This window comes from Cavia porcellus, unplaced genomic scaffold (genome assembly GCF_034190915.1).
Source record: "Cavia porcellus strain 051 isolate PalLab524CR breed Dunkin Hartley unplaced genomic scaffold, mCavPor4.1 scaffold_18, whole genome shotgun sequence".
Classification (NCBI taxonomy): Eukaryota; Metazoa; Chordata; class Mammalia; order Rodentia; family Caviidae; genus Cavia; species Cavia porcellus.
This window is the reverse complement of record NW_026947501.1, coordinates 72,223,536-72,250,204: the sequence shown is the minus strand read 5'-3', so window position 1 is coordinate 72,250,204 and position 26,669 is coordinate 72,223,536. Positions and strand designations below refer to the sequence as shown.

Below are 26,669 nucleotides of genomic sequence, written 5' to 3'. Positions count from 1 at the left end.
CCGAACCTCTCTTAGCTGACCTTTTCATAAAATGATAAAAGGTTGTACAAGGTAATTTACCAGAAACACCATGGCAGCTGGGCAGGATTGCTTTCTGCCTGAACCTCTGCGGGAGCACAGCTGCGGACTGCCTAGGATCGCTCCATCGCCCCGCCCCCAGCCAGCCCTCAAATACTCACCCCGCCCCTCCGCGGCTCCACCGCCCCTCCCACCCCGCCCCTTCCTCGTCTCACCTCGCCCTTTCCCAGCCTCGCCCCTCCTCCTCCTTGTCCAGCCCCGCGCTCTCCCCCGACCCCTCAGGCAGCGCTCAGTCTCCGGCTCCGCCCTCTCATTCCCGTTGCCTTCAGTAGGGAGGGGCCTGCGATATCAGCGAGGCTGTGGCTCTAAGAGGAGACTGTGCGGGGGCGGGCGCGTGGTGATGTTTCAGCTTTCCATTGGAACAGACCACCGCCTCGTCTGTCAGTCAGGCTGGCCCGGCCTTCCTCCAGCGGAGTGGCGTCGCGGGACGTAGGCCACCGCGGGGATTGCCGGGACGGGCCCAAGATGGCCGGGAGGGTGGCTTCCGCTTCTGCCCAGGGCCCTACGCCTCATTCATTGCCTCTGTACTAAGCGGCGGAGCGTGGCGTGAGCCGGCCCGAGGCCTCTCGGGCTTGCCCCGCCGGGCGCGAGGGCGCCATGGCGACCCTGGAAAAGCTGATGAAGGCCTTTGAGTCTCTCAAGTCCTTCCAGCAGCAGCAGGCGCCACCGCCTCAGCCCTCTCAGCCGTCGCCTCAGGCGCCGCCGCCCCAGGCACATCCGCCCCCGCCTCCGCCTCCTGCTGGCCTGTCCGGGCCCGAGGAGCCGCTGCCCCGACCGTGAGTCCCCGGCGGCCGCGTTCCCCTTCCCCAGCTCTTGGGTCGCCGGCCCTCCCATCGCCGCCTCGCCCGGTGTTCTCGGCCCCTCCGCCGGGCCGTGGCGCGTCGAGCCCAGGGGTCGCGTCCTTGTCGCGTGCGCAGAGTTGGGAACTTGTCTGTTTATCCGCGAGTAGCTGGGGCGGGGCTCGCGGAACTGTGGTGCAGCGAACTTGGGGGCCCGAGAGCCGGAGGAAGGGGCGCGAGGCACCCCAGGAGAGGTCTCACGGCGTCAAGCTGCGATGAAATAATGCTTAGGGAGCTGCGTGCAGCGAAGGGAGCGAGCGCTGGCGGCGGGGCTGCCTCGGGGTCCGCTTCGCTGCCAGCGACGCGTGGCGCTCTCTGCACGCACGCCTGTCTTCCGGTTTAGTTCCTCATAGCACGGTAGTAACGGAGTATTAAGCATCCTCTGAGAAACCAGTTTATTCAAGCTCAAATTGGAGCACGGACGTTTGAAGCGGTTGTAGTTGCCAACTGGTGGTGAGCTGTTCAGATAGTGATTGTTAGTGTGGTTGACTTAGGCGTTAGGAAGAGTCGACTGAAGAATATTGCCTGTATTTTGTTGGAAATAAAAGGGATCAGTGGGGAAGGTAGTAGTTGCCTGCTGGCGGGAGTGAATGAGATATATTTGTCATTCGTGTTGCCGTCGCGCTTGGTAGAACTGGAGCATCAGTAGACTCTGTGGACATCTCAGGTGTCCAGATAAACGCCAGCAAAAGAGCTCCTGTGTGGTTCACGGCTGACATCCTGTTACTTTTTGAAAGCCAAGGGATCTCTGCTGCTTATGCTTTGGGATTTTTTTTTTTTTTGTCCTTTTCTTTTTTATCGGTACCGGGGATCGAACTCACGACTGCCTGCTTGTAAGGCAGGCGCTTATGCCGCTGAGCTATATCCCCAGCTCCAACTTTGGGAATTTTTGAAACAGAAAAACAGACCGTGAATAACAACTAACATGAATAACCCCAAGACTTGTCCTGGAGGTGTGTGTGCTGAGCGTCCAGCCAGTAGCCTGCTGCATTTCACGTTTTTCTCACCCCTGAGCATTTTATTTGTGATCTAATTTGGACAAGGTGGCAGTTAATAAGTGGCTTTTTCAGGAAGCAACTCCTTAAATAATCTCACTTCGTAAGGATCCATTCACTTTTAGTAGTGTTTTTTGTTCTTTATGTTTCTTATAGGAACCTTGCCTTGTCCTGAGAGTTTAATTAGAAAGTGAAAGGTTTTTTTTGGGGGGGGGATGGTGGCTTGTTTGATAGAATAAATAAAAGTGAAGAACTCATTTGTATACTAAGATGAGTTACTAGAAAACAGTTCGACAGATCTGCACAACTAATCTGTAATCATTTTGAGTCTTACTGGAGTACTGTTCTAGGTGGTATGTAGGAGACATGCAAGTTTACACAGTGCTTGTATCTTGTGTAAACACTTAAGCCGGGCTCTGGTGAGAAGGAAAACCTTACTGCTGCTGTGGGCTGCTCCATACACGTTTAATCTGTTATTTTAATGTAATACATTAATATGATAAGTGTGATAAAGGAAATGGCTCCCTTCCTCCCCTTTCTCCTGAGTATCTAATTGTCTTCAGGAGCAGGCACTGCTGTACTTTCCTCATGGATCCTTTAAGATATAATCTGTGCATATATTAAGATAGATTTTAAATTATTTTAAAACAGAAGCAGTTAAATAAGTTGTAAAGTTCTTCGCATGCTGTGAAATTCAATTATGTTAGGCTTAATATTTTAGGTAAAATACATGCAGTCATACTTTTATGTACTTTGCTGTTGAGAAAGCAGGTATTCATTAATCTCAAGTAATAGGCTTACTGCTCATAAGTTTAGATCTTGCATGACTATTCACATGCTTCAGCTGAAAGATCCTCTTCCCAAAACAAGGCTGGTCATATCAGTGTAGAAGTATCTGTCCTGTTTTTATGGCTCTTATTGTCTTGCGTGGAACTAGTGTCACATCCAGATGTGAACTTCAGCTGAAGTGTCTACCTGCTGTCTGTTCACTGTATGGAATGGGTGGGGTTGGCTACAAGTATCAGTAAAGCTATGTGCTTTTAGGAACTTATGAGTCAGTATGAGGCCACTGACATTTGCCTTTGACACTTTCTTATTCTCCAGCTTCCCACCTAGTTTTTCCCTGGCTGTAGTTGTTCATTCATCAATAAGTATTTACTGACTATTTCCTGTGTGCTAGGCACTGTTCTGTGTGCAGGGCTTAGTGAAAAGTTGTGTTCCCATGATGCTTTCATTCTAGGGAGGGACACAGTAAGCAGGATTAATAGGTAAAATGTATAGTATAGTATGTTAATAATGAGAAGGAACTGTAAAGTAGGGAAGGGAACTAGGGAATGCTAATAAAGGGTTGATTTTTTTTTTTTTTTTAAGATGGGGTGCTCAGGGAGTGTCCCACTGAGAGGATGGCTTTTGAGGAAGAGCAGGAAAAGAGTCAGGGTTCTAACATGAGTGTGGATGCAGGAAGGATGTTTCACACACTCACAGGTAAGTGTGCCTAAAGCCCCACTTTTGGAGGAATAATGAGGTTATTTTTAAGGGAAATGAAATAGGAGGTGAGGTCAGTGGTAGAGGGAATGTCATGCAGATCAACTTCACCTTCTTTGTGGGTAGAACAGACTTGGGCCTTTGAGTGAGAAGTCATTGGAAGGTTACTTCAGACAAGTGACCTGGCCTGAACTCTATTTTAAAATGAACTTTGGCTGACAGTGGAGTGAAGGGGAACACAGGTGGAACAGGAAGCCAGCTGGAAGAGAGAGGGTGACGGATCCTATCAGGGTGTGGACAGTGGGCAAGGGAGGAAGTGACTGGATTTTGAAGGTAGAACCAACAGGATTTGATCTATGCTAAGCCTAATGCAGTGCAGCCATAGTTGATGTTAACAGTTTGACTGCATTTAGCTGCAAATAGCAACCCCCGCTGCAGGAACTTAACCAAGTCATAGCTAATAGTTTATTGTTAAACAAAAATAAATCTGTTTGAGGAAGTTCAACAATAAGATCACTGACACAAGCTTTTTCTTATACCTGGTTTGTAAGCCCTTGTCCTCATTCTTATGTTTTTTTTTTTTTTTTTGGTTCAGGGATCAAACTTATGTCCTCAGGCCTGCCAGGCAGGCACTTATGCCACTGAGCTAAATCACCAGCTATCCTCATTCTTTTACCTTTTTTTTTTTTTTTTTTAAAGGTACTTGTATTTTTCTTACTGACTTGTATCTGTTCTTTATGTATTCTAGATATTAGGCCCTTATCAGACATATGATTTGTAAAACTTTTCTCCCTTTCTATGGTTTGTGTTTTTACTTTCCTGAAAATGTCCTTTGAAACGCGAAGTTTTAAATTGTGAAAAGCCCAGTTTGTCTTATTTTTTCTAGGTGCTATGTTTTTCATGTCTTAACTAAGAAACCACTGCCTAAGCCAAACTCACAGATTTACTCCTATTTTTTCTTCTACAAGTTATAGAGATTAAGCTCATATTTAGGACTGATCTATTTTAGTTCATTTTTGTATTTGGTTAAAGTAGCACTTCAACTTTTTCTTTCACTTGTGGCTTATCCCATTATCCCAGTCTCTATTCACTTGTGTTGGCACCTTTGTTGAAAATTAATTGCCCATAAATGTATAGATTGATTTCTGGGCTTCCCACTTGATTCCATTGATCTGTGTCTGAATTGTGCCTGTACAGTCTTGATTACTAAAGTTTGTATCACATTTTCAACTTGTGAGAGTCCCAGCTTTTTTTTTTTTTAATGTTCTATAGTAGATTTATTATTCTCTATACCAGCTTTCTTTTTAAAGATTGTTTTAGCTATTCTGGGTCCCTTGCATTTCTAAATGAATTGTAGGATCAGGTTGTTAATTTCTACAAAGAAGCCAGCTGGGGTTCTGATTGGGAATGCATTGAATTTGTAGGTGGGTTGTAGGAGTGATGCCATTTTAACAACATTAAGTTTTCTGTTCTGGGAACATTGGCAGACTTTTATGTAAATATGATAAATATTTCAGACTTTGTGGACAGTGTCTTGATCTCAGCCTCAGCTCTACCATTGTACTATGAAAGCAGATAATAGATGATATATAAGAGAACAAATATATCTGTGTACCAGTAAATTTTTGTTAATAACAATGAAATTTGAATTTCATATGATATCATGAAACATTCTGTGGGTTTTTTTCAGGCAACTATTTAAAACTGTAAAAACATTTCTTGTGTACTAGTTAAAAACAAGCTGCAGTTTATTCACCCCGGGTTAAAATATCAAATATTTACTCTTAGGTTTTCTTCTAAAAATTTTAGTCACTTCTCATCTTTTCCACCTTGCCAGGACAAGGACTGTTTTGGGGAAGCATTTCTTTTATAGTTGCTTTGATTTTTGTGTGTGTGTGTGTGAGTGTGTGTCTTTTTGAGACAGAGTTTCAGGCTGATCTTGCATGCACTTTGAGGACCAGGCTGGCCTTGAACTTGCAGTGATCCTCCAACCTCAGCCTCCTGAGTGCTTGGTTGCTTTGTATTAATGAATTGAAAAAGCTGTAAAAGTTGTACATAATAAAAACATTTGCAGGTATTACAGCAGATGAAAGAGCCTTTACTTTATCCTCTTAGTCTCACTTCCTAAAAATGACAATTTGTGTCTTCTTCCCATATTTTTAAATGTATAGGGAAGCATTTAAATGTGACCTTTTTGTTTGCACTACAGAGATCACATTATATTTGTATCTTTCTCTTAACAGTGTTATAGACATTGTTGCTTAGCAGAACATACAAGTCTTATTAATTGCAACATAATACTGTAGAATTTTTGAAAGATGACTTCTGGAGATATACAGGTAAAGTTCTGACATTGTCCACTTCCAACCCCCTCCAAGTGAGCCAGTTGCTTTGTAAACTACTTGGAGTGGGTTCGCCCTCAATATCTGTAGTCTTGCCCAGGCTGCAGGAAGGACAAAGAAAATATATTGAAAGATACTGCTTACCATTGTGTCAAATTGCTCAACTTAGGTGCTGGGGTATGTGTTAGAGACAGAAACCCTCTGTGTTTGCCACAAATCCTCTTGGGGCCAGTGGTTTGATGTGTCCTGGCAGCCTTCAATACAGCTACGATTTCTTCTCACCCTTAGACTGCCAAATCAGACTACATTTTAGCAAGTTCTGCAAGTGATTTAGATGCATGTTATAGTTGAGAAGTTCCATGTAGATCCTCAGGCCTGACTTTTGTTGTTGCTAAGAATGCTATAAATAGGGGGCTGGGGATTTAGCTTAGCGGCATAAGTGCCTGCCTTGCAAGCAGGCAGTCGCGAGTTCGATCCCCGGTACCGATAAAAAGGAAAAAGACAAAAAAAAAAAAAAAAAAAAAAAAAAAAGAATTCTATAAATATTTGAGAGGGAAGAACATATATGTCTGAGTGTAGCTGAGGCCATAAGCTGTATTTGTCCTCAGGCCATGGAGCACTTGTGTAGCTGGGAAGTAGGTTGTAATTCCAGCTCCTGAGGTGGACATTTAGAGAGCTCCCAGCTAAGGATCTGAGCTGGGTGGTCTGGAAGGATCTCTTTCACCCAGGAACTGTTCTGGGCTCCAGGGTTACAGCTGTGAACAAGACTGGTGATGAAAAATACTGTGGAGCAAAACAATAGAATAAAAGAAGTGCTGTGAAGTTTTCTTGAGATATGAAGGAGAGCCACATTGAGGGGCCTAAGGGAAGGCCAAACCACATGGTTCTGTGGAAGAAGAGCGGTCCAGGTAGAACAGACCGTAGGAATGCTTCTGTCTGCCAGGGTTAGAGAGGGGCAGAAGTTAGAGAAAAGCTAGAGATGAAGTTGATCCAATAGGGTCTTGTGTACCCTATATTGTGTAGAAACACAAGTGATTTATGTTTTTAAAAGATCACATTGACAACAGCTCATGCTTGTGATGATGTGGAGAGTTGGCTCACTTCATTCATTGTTGGTGATGGGATATAAAGTGGAACAACCATTCAGGGAGAACAGCTGGGCAATTTCTTATGAAACCAAATGTGTAATTACTGTACAACCCAGCAGTTGCTTTCCTGGAGAAATGAAGATTTATGGTCACACAAAAACCTGTACACAACCATTCATAGTAGCTTTAGTTATAATTTCTTTTTTTGTTGTTTTTGTTTTTTTTTTTTTAGTTATAATTTCTAAAAACTGGCATCAGCTTAGATGCCCTTGAGCAGCTGAATAGTTAAGCTACTCAGCAATCAAGGGGAATTCCAATTACTGGTTCTTGCAACTGTTTGGGTAATCTCAAGGAAGTTATGCTGTTGAAAAAGGGCAGTCCCAAAAGTTTCCGCATTGCATAGTTTTATTTGTGTAATTAACTAGTTTATATATTTATTTTCAGTGCTAGGGATCAAACTCAGGGCCTTGCACGTGCTAGGCAAGTGCTCCACCACTGAGCTACATCAGTCTCAGCTCCTATTTATATAATATTTTTAAAATGACAGTTGTAGGAATGCAGAACAGATTGGTGGTTGTCAAGGGTTAAGGTCTAGGTAATAGCATCAAGGTGAGGAAAGAAGAGGGGGAGAAGTTAATGTGATTATATAAAGGGGCAGGATGGAGTCCTTGTGTTGTCAGTTCTCACTGTCCTGAACTAAGGACACACACACACAAACACGCATAAGCAATCTCTTAAAACCAGTGGGTTATATCAGTGTTGATAATCTGGTTATGGGGGCTGGAGATTTAGCTCAGCAGCATAAGCGCCTGCCTTGCAAGCGCGCAGTCATGAGTTTGATTCCCAGTACCAAAAAAAAAAAAAAAAGAAAAGAAAGAAAGAGAAAAAGAAATTGGTAATCTGGTTATGTGATATGTTACAATTGGGGGAAACTAGGCAGAGATCTCTGTTGTTTCTTACATGTAGAAGTGAATCTATAGTTACCTCAGTAAAAACTTCAATCAAAACAACAAGTCTGCCCAAGTCTACAGGGAGGGAGGCAGTAAGAAGGGTGCTGAGATAACCAAAGCTGGAGGTGCTGGTGGCTTGTGCTGTGCTGGTGGAGTGGTGGTGTGGTGGTGGTAACAAGTGCTCAGGTTTTGGATCACTTCTGGAAGAAAAACTGACAGAATTTGCATAGATTTTTTTGCCTTTTTGAGTCAGGGTCTCACTATGCAGTTCAGGCAGGCCTTGGGCTCATTTTGTAGCCCAGGCTGGTCTTGAACTCACAAGAATTCTCCTGCCTCAGCCTCCCTAGTACTGGGATTACAGGTGTGAGCCACCATACCCAGTTCAGATTTTTTAAAAATTGAAGTTATAATTCACAAACCATGAAATTTACCATTTCACAGGTTTTTAGTGTATTCCCAAGGTTGTTCACTGTGGTCAACTCCCGAATATTTCATCTGCCTGTGGAGAAACTTCTGTCCATTTCTGTCTGTCGGTCTGCCCCTTCTGGCATTTCATGTGGATACAGTAGTACAGCATTAGGCTTTCCTGACTTTTTTTTTTTTTTACTTAATATGGTAGATTTTTTATTATATTTTTAATTTTTAACTGGCAAATAGTAATTGTGTATGTTAATGACAGATTTTTTTTTTTTTTTTTTTTTTGTCTTTTTCCTTTTTATTGGTACCGGGGATTGAAATCATGACTGCCTGCTTGCAAGGCAGGTGCTTATGCCGCTGAGCTAAATCCCCAGCCCCGACAGATTGGGTTTTGAATTGCATCTTCACTTAGTATCTGCTCTTATATTCAGTTAACTTTTTAGCAGGAAAGTTGTTATTTTAGTGGCCCCTTTTCTATACTAAAGAGTGGGGAAATCCTATGCCTGGCTTGTCTAATCAAATTGCACTTGTATTTTAAAGTAAAACCTGGTAGGTGTATTTGCATAGTAGTTATCTTCCTTCTGGTTTTACAGCTCTGGATTTGATTTCCAGCTCTGTTGATCCTTTCTTTGAGCCCTGGTCTTTTTATACATAAAATAGACATAACAGCTCTGCAGCATATAGCCTGAGGTTCTTGAGAGGACTGATAAGATCATTTCACTTTTGTCTCTGACATGTCTGATGCCTGCCACTAGAGCTTGCTAGAGCTTCTAGTAGCCCCTACTACATTTTCAGGATGTGGTCATCAAATGAATCCTTGGATTGTAGCATATTTTGTTATATATAAAATACTTTTTCATACTTTTTACTTTTGTTTTTCATGACATTTTCTGTACTCTTTTTACTTATCAATTTCTTGCTTTAGATTTATTTATTTATTTTTTGTCTTTTTCGGTACCAGGGATTGAACTCACGACTGCCTGCTTGCAAGGCAGGTGCTTATGCCCCTGAGCTAAATCCCCAGCCTCCTTGTTTTCCTTTATAATAAAATGTACATACAGAGTGGTTGTCTTAGTTACTTTTGTTGTTGCTGAGATAAAATATTCAACACCTAGAGTTAAAGGAGGAAAGATTTATTGTAGCTTACAGTTTGAGGAGGTTTCAGTCCATAATCAGTTGACTCCAAGGCGGGGTGGCCTGGCAGAAGGGCTTTGCAGAGGAGAATCAGTTCATGGTGGGTAGACTCCAACAGAGCAGCAAAGTAAATGAAGCAGCAGCAGTGACAACAACAGCTCTGTCTGTCTCTTACATTCTGTCCAGGCTGCATGTCCTTAGGGCAGGGGGTACTCTCCCTAGGATGGGACAGTCTTAATTCTAGCATCACACCATGAATCAATGCCAGCATCACACTGTAGGTCCAACCACTCCCGAAAACCTCCACCTGTTGACTGCATAAGGTTTTGAGAGGCCATCTGGACATAAGCTGCAATATTCTGCCCTGGCCCCTGAAAGACCCATGTATACCCCTTTACACAAAGAGTTGCCAAAGTTATAACAGTTTGAGCATTGCCAAAAAGAGTCTAAAGTCTCCTCTAAGGTTTAACACAGACTTTTAACTGTGAACCCCTTTACAACTGAAAAGAAAGTAAAATGCTTCCATCATTCATGGCACAAGATAAATATTACCATTCCAAAAGGTACAACTAGGGAGATAGAAAGGAACAGTCTAAAATCTAGCAGGGCAAAACAAACATTAAGTGTTGTAATTCCATGACCAGCATCTGAGATCATCTGTGGCAAGATGTGAACTCCGAAAGGCTTGGTGACTCCACCCATATGGCACTGCTATCACAGATTGTAGCTATCACAGCTTTTCTCTTGGGCTGGCTTTGCTAATTTGTAGCTTACCTCAGATGATCCATGTTCCTAACTTCTTAAACCTTCTGGAGCTCCCACTGCATCTTCAGTTTACACTCAAAGCTTTACACACAACTTCTCTCAGGGGCACACTGCCTGGCCCCCCAGATCTCCTTCTGAAATCTGGGTGGAAGCCTTCCTGACCTCACAGCTCTTGCATTCTGCATGCACCTAAAACCAGCACCAAGTGGATGCCGCCAAGGTCTGCTGCCAGCTAGAGCAGTAGCCAGGCTTTCTTCTCTCTTGGCAGTAGAGGTCAAGTGTCTATGAACCAAATTCCCAGGTACCACTGTACCTAGGCTGCTGCCATTCTGGAATATGGTGCTTGGGGGCACTTTTCTCAAAGCAAATTTCTTCACCTTTGCAAGCTTTAGGTGCAAAGGCTGGAGTCCTGCAATACTTGTGATGTCCTCAGGCCATCTTTTTTATTGTCCTATTTATTCTCAGTAACCAAATTCCTTGCTCTGTCTTTACAGTCCACTTTACTGGAGCTTCTTTCTGCCCAAAGTCACAACATTTTGAGTAGTTCTACTGGGCTCTTTGCTCTTGATTCTCAACAGAGATCTGGCTGTAGTCCCCAACAGTAGTTGTGCCACTGCCTCAACATTAGATTGCCTTGAAATTTGTTCTGCAAAGTTAATTAGTCCACCACTCTTAATCTCAGTCTTGGGCAAAGTCTCCCGACACAAGCAAAGTGCAGACAAATCTGCTGAGATGTAACACACATGTTCCATAGTGCAACAGCTAATGCAGTTTCTTCCCAGCAGAAAACAGCCTGGTCTTTACTGGCAGAGTTTCTATCAGTCTTCCTGTCTTCAGAGCTCTGATTTCCCATCAAGTACAGCTTAAGACTTTCCAGGCCTGCTGCTTCAGCAGCATCTCCAAACCTTTCTAAATTCTTTCCACAATCCAGTTCCAAAGACTTCTGAACCACATGGTCAGGTCCAGTCACAGCAGTGACCCTACTTCTTGGGTACCAAAGTTCTGTCTTTTTTTTTTTTTTTTCTTTTTCCTTTTTATTGGTACCAGGGATCAAACTCACGACTGCCTGCTTGCAAGGCAGGCGCTTATGCTGCTGAGCTAAATCCCCAGCCCCCCAAAGTTCTGTCTTAGTCACTTTTTTAATTGCTGAGACAAAATACCTGGTACCCAAAGTTAAAGGAGGGAAAGTTTATTGTAGTTCACAGTTTGTAGAGGTTTCAGTCTATAATCAGCTTTACAGCTTCTACTTTTTTATCTTTTAGTTTTAGAAACTCCCATTTTAAATAAAGAACCCTTTTAATTTATTTTCTGAATCCCATAAGACTAGCCCAAAAACTTTGGGTCAGTTCTACCAATTATCTAAGCTCTTCTGTGGAAAGCGTTTGCTTGTCCATACCTTGATGGGCACTGTGGGACTGGGGATTGTGACTGTCCCATACTGGCTGGGGGGTACTCAGAGGAAGTGTGTACCCACCAGGGCCAGGGAAGCGCTGTTAAGGATTGAGATGGGGAGCTTGCGACAGAATACTTTGTCATTTTGTTGAGAGAGTGAAATTCTGTTTTTAGCAGTCATATAAGTCTAATGAAATAAACCCAAGGCCACAGGCTTTAGGAGTGAAGATCTCTCATATTGGTTATTGCTGTCCGCAATCTAGGTTTATTTGATTATGTGAAAGGAGGCAAAATTTTTGTAAACCTACTTGCATGAACCATGCAGGAAGATAGATAAATGTTCCATAGGCGCAGCCTGTCCTTCCTTAGGCATGTAGGTAGGTAATGTGATGCTCATGGCTCTTCCTCTTAGTTCCCCAGTGGTGCTGCTGAACCTTGGGCACATTGGAGTCTTTTGGGGTGTTGTTTCTAGCCACGGGGAAGAGTGGCACATTGATGTGCTGCTCTGGTCGGTGCACACCTCAAGAACTCTAGTAGTACCTGGAAGAGGGATAGGAAACCATCTCCTTCTGTGGTCATTAGCACGGTAAATTATACCCATACTTAAAATGCTACGGAAGATGGATGAAGCCATGATGCATTGTTCACACAGGCCCATCACAAAAGGACACCTTTTTACTGTGTGGCATCTGCTGTGCCCCTTCAGGGGTATTCAGGAAGGTCAGATTCAGAATGAATCATACCTTGCAGGCTCGAGGGCAGAGGGTCCACAGACCGCAGCTTCTGCTGAGATCCTGGTGTTGCTGAAAGTCTGGGATCATGCTCATAGCTATCATCGGGTGAGGTCCACTGAGTTCATTGTCCGTTGTCAACCTTCCTTTCATGACCACCCTCTAAGGAGTCCCATTAGACACCATGTGACAAGTGTGAGTTCAGATCATTCAAAGCTAGGACAGATTTTCATTGTGGAGATTGGGGCAGTAGGCAAGTGTGCTTGGTTTGCATCCTACAATGCTCAGCAAGGTCACTGTTTTCTAGTTTTTCCCAATGGCTGTCTTAAACCTGGCAAAACCTAAGTTGTCGTAACTAGAGGCTGTAATACAGTGGTTTAGAGAAGAGAGCATTTTTATTTTCATAGCATTTTTGCTTCTTTCTTTTGTTTTTGTTTTTTGGTACTGGGAACTGAACTCAGGACCTCACCCTTGCCAGGCAGGTGCTGTGCCACTGAGCTATATCCCTGGCCTCTAGCATTTTCTTTAAGAGTAGGTATAATTTACATGAGGCAGGATGTGCTCATTTTAGGGCACAGCTCTGGGAGTGTGAACTAATGCCTAACGCTGTATAACTACTGCCATAATCAGGATTCAGAGCAGCAGTTCCCTGCCCCTGGAAATTACTGATCACTTTTGTGTTTTGCAGATCTGTTCCAGACTGTTCTAAATGGAACATCACTCTTTGAGTCTAGCTTATTTCCCCAAACAGAGCACACTGAGGTTTGTCATATGACCCATCTGTGGTTTGCCTTTTGGCAGCCAAGGAGTTTTCCATTGTGTTGAGCTTTCCCTAGCAGAATGATGTTTGGTTTCATGGCACCTTTGAAGTGAGTGGCTCATAAATATGGGAGGTCTGCAGGGTGCCTGGACTTCTTAGGGTCACTTAGGGACCCAAGATCCTTCAGTCCTATTGTCCTGCAGTCTTCTGGTTGTCATTATGCATATAATGAAAAGTTAAGAGTTAGACATGTTTGTTCAGCTTGGAGGGAGATAAAAGGGGAACTTCCCAGGGCAGCAAGGCAGGAATTCCAAATAACACTGTTGTTCCTGTTTTATCTATAGGACTCTGTCACATACTTGTAGCTAGCTATGGGGAGACTGAGGAACTTCTAACTGGAGGCATGTGTCTGAGACAGAAAGATGCAGTTTGTGGATGATTAGTATAATGTGTCAGTAAAAGTCCCTCTTAGCAAAGAGCTAAACGTCACTGATTAGAGTACTGCTGGATTCCTTCCTGGTAGTAACATTTAGGCCCTGATCCTTTTCTCTGCTGAGAACCCTGTCTTCTTAGCTCCTGAACTCACCGTTGGGGAGATTCTCTTGTCTGTTTCCCTCCTCTGCCATCTCTGAAGTGGCTGTTGGAGGTATAACTGCCATGGATTTGCACAGTTTTAGTGGTCTGTGCTTTTCCATGAGCTTTCAGGAGCCTGGAAATTACATTTAGAATTGAATAGTCACAAGCGTTTGTTAGTTTTTAAACTTTGGAATGTACCATTGTTGCCCCCTGATTGACATAATTTGAAAAAAGAATAAACTTCTTTGGAGTTAGAATTCCCACCAAAGCTTAGTAATTTGGTTTCATTGTTTCTAGTTAGTTACTCCAATTTGGATCACGATGTGCCTTACTTCAGTCCTTCTTTACCTGATTTTGATAACTTCCAGAGTGGTAGGTTTGGATGGGAAGGAAGTGCTTTGGTCTGATTTCTTGACTAGGCTGTTTAGGAGGCTTATTTCTGGCTGTTTGGGGATATAGAGATGGTTAGCTTCTACATCTGCTTTTCCAAGGCTGTGTGGGGTGCTGGCTGCAGTATGTTGACTATGTGACTTTGAGAAATGGAGGCAGCTCGGTATGTAGAATGGGTACCATATTATTGGTCCCATTGAGCTGAATGTGTCTCTTCTGTTAAAACCCATGCCATCATCTCTGTGCTGCTGAGAAAGGCAAAAGCTTCTAATTAAACTATGACTTGCATTGGTTGTGAGATGTATTCCAGCTTCAGTAATATTAACATGGGAAGAAAATGTGAATGGAACTTGAATTGGTGAGATATAAGTTAATGTAAAGCCAGAAGACTCTTCCTCCTGGTCCAGCTACTTCCATTTTATGTAATCTGGATGAGTCACTGTTAAATTTCAGTTCCTTTCTCTCTACCATGGGGAATGCATGACCTGTTTTTTTCTGGGGATGAATGTAGTTTGGAAGACCCTGGTGGAGCTCCCCTGTGCCTCCCTGTCCTGATCCACCCAGACTCAGCTCAGAGTGCAGTGGTCTGTTTGTAATGGGCAGAAAGTACTGAGTGGATAAATGAATTCATGAAGCGTAGAAATAATGAACACATGTTCACTTTTTTCTCTTTTTATTTTTATTTGTAGAAAGAAGGAACTCTCAGCCACCAAGAAAGACCGCGTCAATCATTGTCTGACGATATGTGAAAACATAGTGGCACAGTCTCTCAGGTAATCAAACTTGGAATTGCAACAGGAAATAAAAACTGTTTTCAGTCATGTTGGGTTAGAATGTTCTTTGTGCCTCTAGTTGTCTTTAAAAATTTCATTTAAAGTAGAGATCTTTTGTCAGTATTTCTGGTGCTGTACATACAACCTTAAGTAATGTTTCTGTTTTGTAATCTTATTAATTGTAGTCATTATGATCATTGAACAACATGTTTGTACTTAATTAGCACTCTTGATAACCACTTACTTAAAAATGGTCTTTAGTTTGCTGTTTTTACATTTTGTAAAAATGTTGCAGAAATGCGAACAGCCTGAGACTATTCATGTGATTGTCTCTGATTGGCATGTTCCAGGCAGGGGGCCACTGGTTGGCATCCTTGGGGTGGTAGTGCATTCTCCAAGCAGTAGCTGCTGTAGGCACTCTTGTGTTGGGGATTGGTAGTGTTGTACGTGGGTGAGAGAGGAAGACCTCCCTTCCTGAGCTTTTTTGCTAGGTGAACCAGCACTGCCTTCTTGCATGATGTCTTTGCTAATCTCATTCTCATTGCTTTTGTATCTTTTGATCATTGTTCCTAGTAGCTATCGACAGTATTTTTGCCATTTCCAATGGCAAAACAAGAGATAGTCTGTACCTGTGGCATTATTATTTTTTAATGCCATTACCTAGATAGGCTTATGTGGAAAGCCTATCTTTCTTCCCCTTAAATAAGCAATTCATGTTATTCTCCTGCTCAAATCCTATCAAGAACACTTCATAATCTGAGCGTGATGGCATACACCTGTGATCCTAGCATTTGGCTCTAGGCAGGAGCTGAGGCAAGAGAATTGCTGAGTTCAAAGCCAGCCTGGGCTACACAGTGAGTTCGAGATGAGCCTGAATGACAAAATGATACCATATCTCAAAAAAAAGAGAAAAGAAGAAGAATCTTGGTTTCAATCTGGTAGACCTTGTGATTCACTTGTGTTTAAATATATTTGACTTCATTCTTCATGTTTCTCATTTTGTTTTTCTTTATTTTGTTTTTCTTTTCTTTTCTTTCTTGATTTGAGATAGGATCTTACTATGTAGTTGAGACTGGCCCTGAACTAACTATGTAGCCTAGGCTGACCTCAAACTCAAAACAGTCCTCCTGGTCAGCCTCTTGAGTGCTGGTACTACATGTGTATACCACCACACCTGGCTCTTCTAATTATAAAATACATACAACATAAAATGTACCTTTATCTATTTTTAGGTGCACAGTTCCTTATATTCATAATGTTACCCAGCCATCACTTTATCTGTCTCCCCTTCTGTTTTCATCTTGCAAAAGTGAAACTGTGCCCATTAGACAGCAGCTCCTTGTGCCCCAGCTCCTCAGCTCCTGGCAACACGGTTGATTCTGGGTCTCTGTGTTTGACTAATTTACAGACTTCATCTAAATGGAATCATGCAGTATTGTCTTTTTCATGATTTATTTTTAATACCGTGTTGCACTTCAATTTGAAAATATTAAATACATTTCATATAGAATATTTGAATTTAGCTTGTTTTATCAGTTGTGAAATATGATTGATGATTCTTTTTCTAATTTGTAGAATGGCAGGAAGAAAATGAAAATGTGTACTGAAAAAGAATCTGAATATTCTAAGTTAACATGCTACTGTAGAAAACAATACTTTGATAAAAGTAAGGGGAAGTTTGAACTCGATGCCCCCCTCCCGTATGGCCAACTGATTTTAGATGAGTTACCTTCTTTGAACCTTTGGGGTCTTGTTTATGAAATGTTAGCCCCATTTACAAAACTCTTGTGGATCCGATGGTAAATGTGAAGAAGTACCTATATGAGCTGCCTGAAATGAAAATAGATCCCATTGTGATGCACGCCATTCGGAGCTATCTGTTACTCTTTATTTTGTGTGAAGTGATCTTAACACTGGTGAAGGTTTGGTGACTTGCTGCTGCAGCCCCACTTAGTTCCTGGGATCTCCACCACCCAGGTTCCAAAGAACATCATTTGTCCTTGGAAGCTGCTGACCTAGAGCACACAATCTCTTTGAATCTGCATATTTCAGTCTTTATGCTAATTTTGTTTTTTGAGACTACTTTCTGGAATTTTAATGGAATGTGAGCTCAGATTGACATATTAGTAAAGTGTATTGAAATGTCTTCAGGTTGGTTTGTGATCTGTTTGTTATCTTTAATTATAACAATAGACATTAACAGTTTTCACAGCTGGGTAACTAATGGTCCATTTTCTAGCATTTGCGAAGCTTTGGCCTCAATATCAGTGTTTCAGGAATAAAATATTTTCACATTAGACTATCTTGTTTGTTTTAATAGAGTAATGCAGAGGATTTATTATACTTCTTGTACAGAGGACCATGTTAACAGGAAGCTTTGGAACCCAAAGCAGTCCTGGGTCTTGTTGGATCAAGAATCAATTTATTTATGGACTACATTTTAGGACATAAAGCCAGCCTTAATAAATAAAAAAAAAATTGAAATAACTTCATGCATCCTATCAGGTGATAGTGAATTGAATTGAATTGGAATCAGCAGCAAAAGAAACCATAGAAACCACACAAACATGCAGAGTGGTACTTTTGAATGATCAGTGAGTGGGTCATTGAAAAAGCAGGGGAGAAATTTTAAAATTTCTAGAATCAAATGAAAATGGAAGTACCATACATCAGATACTATACTATTTTTGTATCAGATTCTTCTTTCACTGTGCGACACAGTGAAAGAAGTTTAAAAGGGAAGTTTATAGCGATGAGTGCCTACACGAGAAAAACAGTGATCCTAAATAAATAACCTAATGATGTGTCTTAAGGTATAGAAAAATAATAAACCAAATCAAGCAGAAGGAAAAAAATAATTAAGACAGTGGGATTTTATGAAGTAGAAAGTAAAAGAGCAGTGTTGTAAAGGGTTAATAAGCCAGGCATGATAGTATACACTTGTAATCCCAATACTCAGATTGAGACAGGAGGATTCCTACAAAGTTCTAGGCCATTCCAGACTATGTAGTGAGTCCAGGCCAGCCTTAACTACATAGTGAAACCCTGTCCCAAAACACAAAAACAAAGGGTTAATGAATCAAAAAATGGGTTTTAGGAAAGATAAAGCAAGATTAATAAACCCTTGGCCAATTTTACCAAAAGAAAGTGAGAAGGCCCAAATTAATTATAGACAAAAAGTAGCAAAATTATGGCAGACACCATGGAAATCTAATAATAGGGTTATTAGAAACTATTTTGAAGGCCAGCTCATGCCTATATATAATTCCAGTGCTTGGGAGGTTGAGACAGGAAGATTGCCATGAGTTTGAGGCTAGCCTAACTACATAGTAGTCCTGAACTACAGAGTGGGACTGTCTTCAAAAAAAGAAACTAAATTTTGAAAACTTACTTTTGAGTAAGTTGAAGAAACTGGAAGAAATGAGAGTAATTTTCTAGATCCAGAGACCTAAAAATATTGAACCAAAAAGATATTTTAAAAAAATCTAAAGAGAGATCAGTAACAAGTAGTGAGATTGAAATAATAGAAACTTTCCCAAGTAAGAAAAACCTGTGACCTGATGAATATATTGGTGAATTTTATTAGACTTGTAGAGAAGAACTATCACCAATGGTCCTCCTTTTCCACAGTATACAAAGGAGAGAAATATTTGAAATCCAATGGATAGAGCAAACATTACCTTGGTACTAAAATGGGATAGGGACTCACCCAAAAAACAAAAACAAAAAAAAACTACTGACCAACATCCTTGATGGACACGGATACAGAAATCCCCAATAAGATTCTTACAGAATTCAGTGGTACAGTAAGATCATCAGACACTGCGTTTAAGGTGGTTTCATCTTAGGGATGTAAGGATGATTCAACATTTGTAAATCAGTACATACAGTATGCTACATAGACAAAACTAAGGATAAAAACCTTAAATCATCTCAGAAGATATAGAAAAAGACAATGTCAACATCCATTAATCATAAAAGCCCTGGAGAAAATAGGCATTGAAGGATGTTTTCTTCTTCTTCTTTTTTTTTTTTGGTACTGGGGATCAAACCCATGACCTCACACTTGCCAGGCAGGCTGCTGAGCTAAATCCCCAGCCCGAAGGATCTTTTCTTAATTAATAAAAGCCATGTGTGAGATTACCCACAGGTAATCTCGTCCTGGATGGGGAAAAACTGGAAGTATTTTTTCTAAAATCAGGAACGAGACAAGTTTGTTCATTCCACTCTTATTCAGTATAATAACATAATAAAGGATCGTACATACTGATGGTCAGCAACATGGCTGCCGCCCGGCCAACCTAAGCAAGTAGCTTTTGAGATAAAGAACAAAGGCATTCAAATTGTGCGTGCTTAGATTATATAACTTGTTTGCTTCTTGTCCTTACGGGACCTCATGTTTTTACCTTGGAGTGGGGGTGATGCTTCAAGGCCTGCACTTTTCCCCATAACATTGTTGACCAGGAGTGTCTGGGATGGAGTCGGTATGGCCTTGCCACAAAAAAAATGTGGTGACCAACAGAATAGGATGGAAGACACAGGCTAACCTGTGTACTACACCCAACTAATTTTTGACAACGAGACCAAAAACATTCTGGAGGAAAGCTGGCCTCTTACAAGTACAGCTGAAAACCTGAATCTCCACATGTGGAAGATTACATCTAGATTCCTCTCTCTCTCTCTGTACTAAAATAAAATAAAAGCAGATCAGAGGTCTAGAAGTATGACTAGAAACTTTGAAATTGCTGGCAGAAAACATAGATGACAAACTTGAAGGCATTGGCACAGTAGGCTGCCAATACCAAGAAATGACATTCAGAATCAGAAAATGGATTGTATCAAGTTAAAAAGCCTATCAGGAGACTGCACAGGAGACAAAAAGAAGAGACAACTCACAGAATAGGAGAAAATCTTTGCTACTCTTCTGATAAGAGGATTAACATCTAAAACAAAGAACTAAAAAAAATCCTTAACATAAAAATAAAACCCAAACAAATCTCAAATAGCTCAATTAACAAATGAGCAAATACATGTCTCAAAAAAGTGCAGATGACCGATAAATATATGAAGAATGTTGTTACATATTTAGCTGTTAGGGAAATGCAAATCAGAACTACGCTGAGATTCTGTCTCATCTCAGTCTTGATGGCTAATACCCAGAATGCAGAACATGACATACATCTGAAACTTCATAGATACTGTGACTCTGCAGTCTGCTTCAGCTCTCAGTTTGATGGTCTATGGGGTCCTAGATATGGATGAGCATCAGAGTCAACTGGAAAACTACAAAGAATATAACAGTAAAGATGCCTCGTTGCTGTCTTTCCCAAACTCTTACACTTTCTATTTGAAGGTGGGGGCTTGGCTTTTACTTTCAGTGATACCCTCTTGCAACTGCCTAGGGACTTTTATCTGAGCAACCTGTTATAGTATACGACAGCAAGTTGCCTCAGTAAAAATAAATATTAAACCATAGATTTCTCATGTATTAGTACATATGAGTTTGAAAATAGATTAATTTGTAGTAATAAAAATGCAAAGAATCGGCAGGAAATAATGTACAGACTGCTGCTAGTGTTCCCGAAAGTTACTAGACAACTACTATCTTCCCCAGATAGAAAGGTTTTCTATCAGAAAGTTGAATTTTTTCTAAATCTTTAGTTTAAAAGTCATCTTAATTAAAGATCCAGTAGTCTTTCTTTCTTTCTTTCTTTCTTTCTTTTTTTTTTTGTCTTTTTCGTTTTTATCAGTACCAGGGATCGAACTCATGACCGCACACTTGCAAGGAATGCGCTTATGCCCCTGAGCTAAATCCCCAGCACCCTAGATCCAATAGTATTTCTGAGCTTGTTCATTTGCTAGAATAAATAAATATTACAGAGAAAACCTTGAAATCACTGGCAATATGGTGAGACTTGGTTGTGTGACATTAAAATGTATATGGATTGGAATGTTAAGTGTGTGTGTGTATCTGTGTATGAATTTGAGATACAGATAACATTTCCCCCACTGAATACTTTGGGGGAAATTCTGGAAGCTAGTGAAAAGAATAAATATGTGAAATAGTGACAAGACACGAGAAGCAGGTACTGGACTAAGGTACAAATGACAGCAGATCTCTCTGGACCCCCACCTGCCAGGAGTTAGGGAACTGCCTTGTGGAGGCGAGGGAGAGGGAGACCCGGAAAACTCCAGAACTCAGCAGTGAAGTAGACTCCTAGGTGTACAGAAGTAGAACTGCTCTGCATGACAGGTAACCATTATCTAAAAATATTTTAAAAAGTGTTTCAGGTAGAAGAAAACTAATTCCAGTTGGAGATTTGTGTCTACATGAAGGTTGAAGAGTGGTGAAATGGTGACTGTACTGTAATATATGTTCTACATAAGCTCTTGTCCTTTAATTTTAATTTCTTTAAAGAGGCTACATTTTCAAGGACTTAATTTAGGTTTTAAAAGATCAGTTTGTTGGTCCTGGGGTGTATAGCTCAGCAGCATGATACCTGCCGGCAAGCATGAAATTCTGAGTTTGATTCTTGGCTCAAAAAAAAAAAAATCAGTTTGTTTAAAATCAAAACACATTGTGGAGTTTATAATGTGTAAGTAAAAAGTATGATGAACAAAAATGGAAGTATACTTAGATAGAAGAATTCCTCTCTACCCCCACAGAAAATGATAACAAGTCCTGATCCCTGGAACCTGTAAATGTTACCTTTTAAGGAAAGGGGAGTTGCTGGTATGATTAAATTGTGGATTTAGGAATATAGAGATTATCCTTGGTGGGCTCTAGATAAGGTCACATATCTCCTTATAAAAAGGAGACCTATGCAGAGCTTGTGAGAAACTGGAGTCCGGAGAGGTTTGAAGGTGCTTCCTGGAGTTAAGAGTGAACACTCCAAGCCATAGAATGTGGGCAGCTGCCAAAGCAGGAGGGGCAAGCAGCGATACTTCGGGGAGCCTATGGGGGGCATGCAGCCCTTGCTGCACCTTCATTTCAGCTCAAGGGTACTGATTTTGCACTCTGGCCTCCAGAACTGTGAAAGAATACATTCTTATTGCTGGGGGTTTAGCTCAACGGCATAAGCGCCTGCCTTGCAAGCAGGCATTCGTGAGTTCGATCCCTGGTACTGATAAAAACAAAAACAAAAAAGATAAAAAAAAAAAGAATACATTCTTATTGTAAGCCACTCAGTTTTATAAACAAACTCAATTTGCAGTAGCTTGTTAAGAGTAGCCGTAAGAAACTGTTGTTTCTTATTGGTGAAGCAGTATAATATTTACTCAAGTACAGTGTGATAGTTACATACTATGAACAATAAAGTAACGAAGAATTATTGCCTATAAACCAAAAAAAGGAAGTGGGATGGAATCATAAAGATAATCCAAAATAAGTCAGAAGCAGGGAAAGAGGAAATAGAGGGTAAATGGGAAGGCAATGGTCCAGTTGTAGATCTCAGCCGATTTACAGTAGGAATGTGACATTAAATGCGGAAGCTGAAGACCTTTCAGATTTAATTGTCAGGCCCAGTCAGTGTATATACCCCACATGAAGCTCATTTTGAGTAGAAATGCACAAATAAGCTGAAAGTAAAAGAATGGAAAGTAGCTACCACATGGAAGCTGGAGTGGCTGTAGTGATCCCAGAGAAAGTGGGTCTCATAGCTAAGGGTGCTAACAAAGACAGAATGGCTGTTTCCTAATGAAGAGGGTCAGTTTTCAGGTGGGCATAATAATCATGTTTATGTGTCAACTGCAGGGCTTCACAAATATGTGGAGAAATGTACATGTACTAGTTCCCCATGATGAGTGTACATGCAAACACACACTGATATTTAATAAAACATGAAGGAAGAGCAGACGGAACTGCAGGAAGGAAGTTAAAGCCAAGTATTTCAGCTACTTTCTTTAATTTGTTTAATTCATAGAACACATAGGCCTAAAATTTGGATCTAGAAGACTTGAACAACTATTCATCATGGTGATCTGATGGATGGACATGGGATACTTCATGAGCATGCCTCACATTTTTACAGAATGTCTTGTCAGTGTAGACCAGATGCCAGGCCATCACACAAGTCAACTGTGAAAGGGTGCAGACCACACACAGCACGTTCTGTGTCTCTGGGTCATTATTACAGAGAAATAGCCCAAATGTGTGGAGAGCATCACGTTCCCATCTGAGTCAAAGAAGTCAGATGGGAAGTCAGAAAGTAATTTATTAAAGGCAATACAGTTATATACTGGGGTGTGCTGTCATACTTTAAAGAAAAATTTAAAGCATCAAATATGTTAGAACAAAATGATCCTAGTAAACCCAGCTTCTACTGTGGAAACTTCAGAAAGATGAGTGTGTAGAATTGAGAACTGTCAAAAGAATGCATGTAATCAAAAATAAGCACAGAAGTTAGTAAAAGAGTAGACCAGAAAAAGCTATAGCCAGTAAGTAGAAGTTGGTTTTTTTGAGAATGTCAGTGAATTGATAAGACTAATTTAGCAGAAACAATGAGGCCACAAACTACCAGTCACAAGAGTGATGACAGTGGCTTCTGTCCTGGGAGGACTGTGGGAATGTTAGAAACTGCTATGTCAACCAGTTCAACGCCTGTGTTTCTGAAGAAAATTCAATGTCTTAAGTTGAGGTGTGCTATAAAAAAGTGTTGCTGTATATCTTGGAAGTTTCTTTATATTGACTGCATGGTGAAATAATTTTTGGATGTATTAGGTAAAATGAAATACTAAATCATACCACTTGAAGCAGCCCTTGTAGCTCCCTGTAGCCCTCCGTGGCAGCACTGCTGTCTAAACGCTGCTCTGGTAGGTCAGAGACCTTCCCTCCCTAGCTCTTTGCCCACATCTATATTCCTCAGAGATGACGTTGGAAATGTTGCTAAGTGCCTGTCTTGCTTCTTGCTTTTGTATCTTCGTTGACCATTACTGATATGGTCCTTTGCTTTAAAAGTGCCTGGCTATCTTCTGACTATGTGGGAATTACCACCTGGAAGCAAAGGGGATGGGGATTCAATTTCAGGATACTTTAGATTGACATCTTGAGACAGGAGTCCGGCTATGCCTTTTTAGTAATCATACATCTGTGTTATTGGGTTTGCTTCTGGAGTGTTCCTTGAGTTACTGGTTTAATGTGCTCAGCCCTTCGGTCTCCCTCTCTGGTGCTGGATTTAGCTGTTTAGGTTGTGACAGCCCAAACAGGCACTGTCAGGTTTTTAAAACAGTTTATAGAAAGTGCTCGGCTCCAGATTTTCCATATAGTGTAACACAAAGTCTGACCCTGAAGAGGTGGTGTCAGCAGTGAAGTACTACACTTTGGATCATGTTGACAGTACAGATAGAAAGGAGTACAGGAGCAGAAGTGTCTTCAAGGCTCTGAAGTAAAAGTAACCTTTTCAGAGAGCTTCCTGGGATTTAAGTCTCTGAAGCAATGTGTTTTAAAAGTTTTTAAATTAAGTTCAATCCCTGGTACCAAAAAAAAAAAAGTTTTTTAATTAAAAGTTTAAAAAATGAAATTTGCCTTGCAGGTACAATTTCTGTTTTTTTCTATAATCTCTTCTTTATTTCTTATTTTAGTAAGTTATAGATCCATAGAAAACTTCTGGCACTATAAAAAGTTGGCATATACCCCACTTCCAGTTACTCCTATTAATTAGCATCTTAAATTATTGTAGCTCAGTTTTCACAGTTAACAAATTAATATTAACAAGCTTTATGCACTTTTTTTCAAGACACAGTCTCAAAACTGGGCTTGAACTATGTGCCGTAGGCTGGTCTCGAATTCGTGGCATTCCTCCTGGCTCAGCCTTCCACCTCAGCCTCCTGAGTGCTGGAATTACACATGTGTACCACCACAACTGGTTAGATTTTCTTAATTTTTTTTTTTTTTTTTAATTGGTACCAGGGATCGAACTCACGACCGCCTGCTTGCAAGGCAGGTGCTTATGCCGCTGAGCTAAATCCCCAGCCCTGATTTTCTTAATTTTTAACATGTCCCTTTTTGTTTCAGAATCTCATCCAGGATACCATATACCTCATTATAGTTTCTTGTTGCGTCTCCTTAGGCTCCTGTTGTTAGTGACAGTTTCTCTTCTTTCTTTACTTAGAAATTCTCCAGAATTTCAGAAACTCCTGGGCATCGCCATGGAACTTTTCCTGCTGTGCAGTGATGATGCGGAGTCAGATGTCAGAATGGTGGCTGATGAATGCCTGAACAAAGTTATCAAAGTAAGAACCCTGTGGACGCTGTCATCATTGTAGTGGGGTGGAGCTGCCTCCGCCAACATTCTCACACGTCTGGAGTGGCGTGACCGGAGGCTGCCTGCAGCCTTCTGTCTTGGGCCTGTACCCAAATACCAGTCAGTGGAAAGGAGCTGTTGCCCCAGTGCCTGGGATGTGAGGGTCAGAGGACCTTGGTGGCGGCCCCTGGCTGCTCTCAGGAAAAAGTGTTTTGGTGGGCGTAGCCTGCAGAGCCGCAGAGCCCCAGGAAAGCAGCAGTTTGGGAATGAAGTCTGGCTTTGGTGTCTCTCGAGGGTGCCCTCCTATGTCCCCTTCCCCTGTCCCTCCTGAGAGGGGTCAGGCAGCACTGCTTGCTGGTAAAGATGTGGCATCTCAAGTTACTGGATTAGCTGCAAGTGTGGTGACATGAGTAGGAGAAAGGAGAGCCCAGCATAGGGTGGCAAACACAGGACAGCACCGTTGCTGAGAGAGGGCATAGCACTGGGTTTCTTTTGTCCTTGTGTCTCTTCAGTCTGCTTGTGTCACCACATTTCTAATTTGCTGTTCCTTTTTCCTGTTTTCTGCTGCTGTGGAAGATTAAAGTCCCTCCTTCCATGCACTGATTCTTTTTTTTTTTTTAATTTAAGGAGAAAAAAAAAAACAAAAAAAGGGTACAAGTTATAGAGAATTTCAGAAAACATAAACAGTAGGAAATCACTAGTTAATAGATTACATATTGTTATCTTAGAAATAGTTGTTCAAGTTACAAAATTAAAGCATATAAAGTGGACTTTCAAACAGTGAGACAGGAAACAGTTTTGTTCAGTGATCCAGCAAAACTCAGTAGTACGGTTATTTATCTTATACACTTAAATATATATGCAGTTATATTCTTTAGAGCACTTTCTTTTCTTTTGTACAATGACAATTACACATTTTGGGTTTTATTACTCCCACAGTTCTTATTACTTTTTTTTGAAGACAGTAAAACCAAATATGCCGTAACAGAACAGAGTCAATCAAATCAAAAGGATGGACATAATAGATAATGTAAAAACAAAAAACTAGGTGATCAACAATGGTTACCATACTGCCTCTTGCTATCTTAAAAAGAATTGCCTGTATCATCAGTTATAATAAAATTGAACAAAACAATAAAGAATAAAACCAAAACATTGGAGACATTACAGGACTTTAAAAGAAGATAATAGTCAACCAGGATGGCTGTCATAATGAATCTTATCGTCTTTACAGTTGTTGCCTATACTTTCGAACTTGGTACTATCAAGCAAAGCAGAATAGAGGAAAATCAGTCAAAGCAAGATGGTGAGGGCTATACAGGGTTTCAAATCAAGTTAATAGGAAATCAAAGTGGGTTACTATAATGTATCCTGCTTTTTTTATTTTTCCCTTAATTAAAAAGATAAAAAAGTAAATAAGAAAAAGGAGATTGAGATAAAAGAGGGCATAACAACAAAACAGCGCAGGTCAAAGCATAACCATTTAAGCAAAATAGTGTTTCACCACAAGATAACCTAACATAAAAGTAGTTACCATAGTGTTTCTTTCCTTGAAATCTTTGAGTATAACTTCGTGTACTATAGCACCAAACATATCAAGACAATGTAAAACCATTCAAGGGAATGACAGTATTACAGGGTATTTAGAACCAACTATCAGAAAATGAACAATGGTTTCTGTATAATCTCCTTGTCTATAAAAGATTTTACTTA

The 26,669-nt window shown here is 41.0% G+C and overlaps 1 protein-coding gene across 7 annotated transcripts in view; it reads left to right on the top strand.

Moving 5' to 3' along the window:
- The first annotated feature begins 502 nt into the window (after positions 1-502).
- Htt (huntingtin) overlaps positions 503-26,669 on the top strand; it is a 145,926-nt gene continuing 119,759 nt past the window's right edge. For 4 of the 7 annotated variants that reach the window (XM_003461856.5, XM_063230277.1, XM_013157718.3 and 1 more), the window contains exons 1-3: positions 504-854; positions 14,632-14,715; positions 24,825-24,945. In XM_003461856.5, the coding sequence (XP_003461904.2) occupies positions 676-854; positions 14,632-14,715; positions 24,825-24,945 (384 nt within the window). In that variant the 5' untranslated portion in view covers positions 504-675. Of the gene's footprint in view, positions 855-14,631; positions 14,716-24,824; positions 24,946-26,669 lie in introns of those variants that run through there. The other 3 variants (XM_063230279.1, XM_063230275.1, XM_063230280.1) reach the window with 2 other exon arrangements.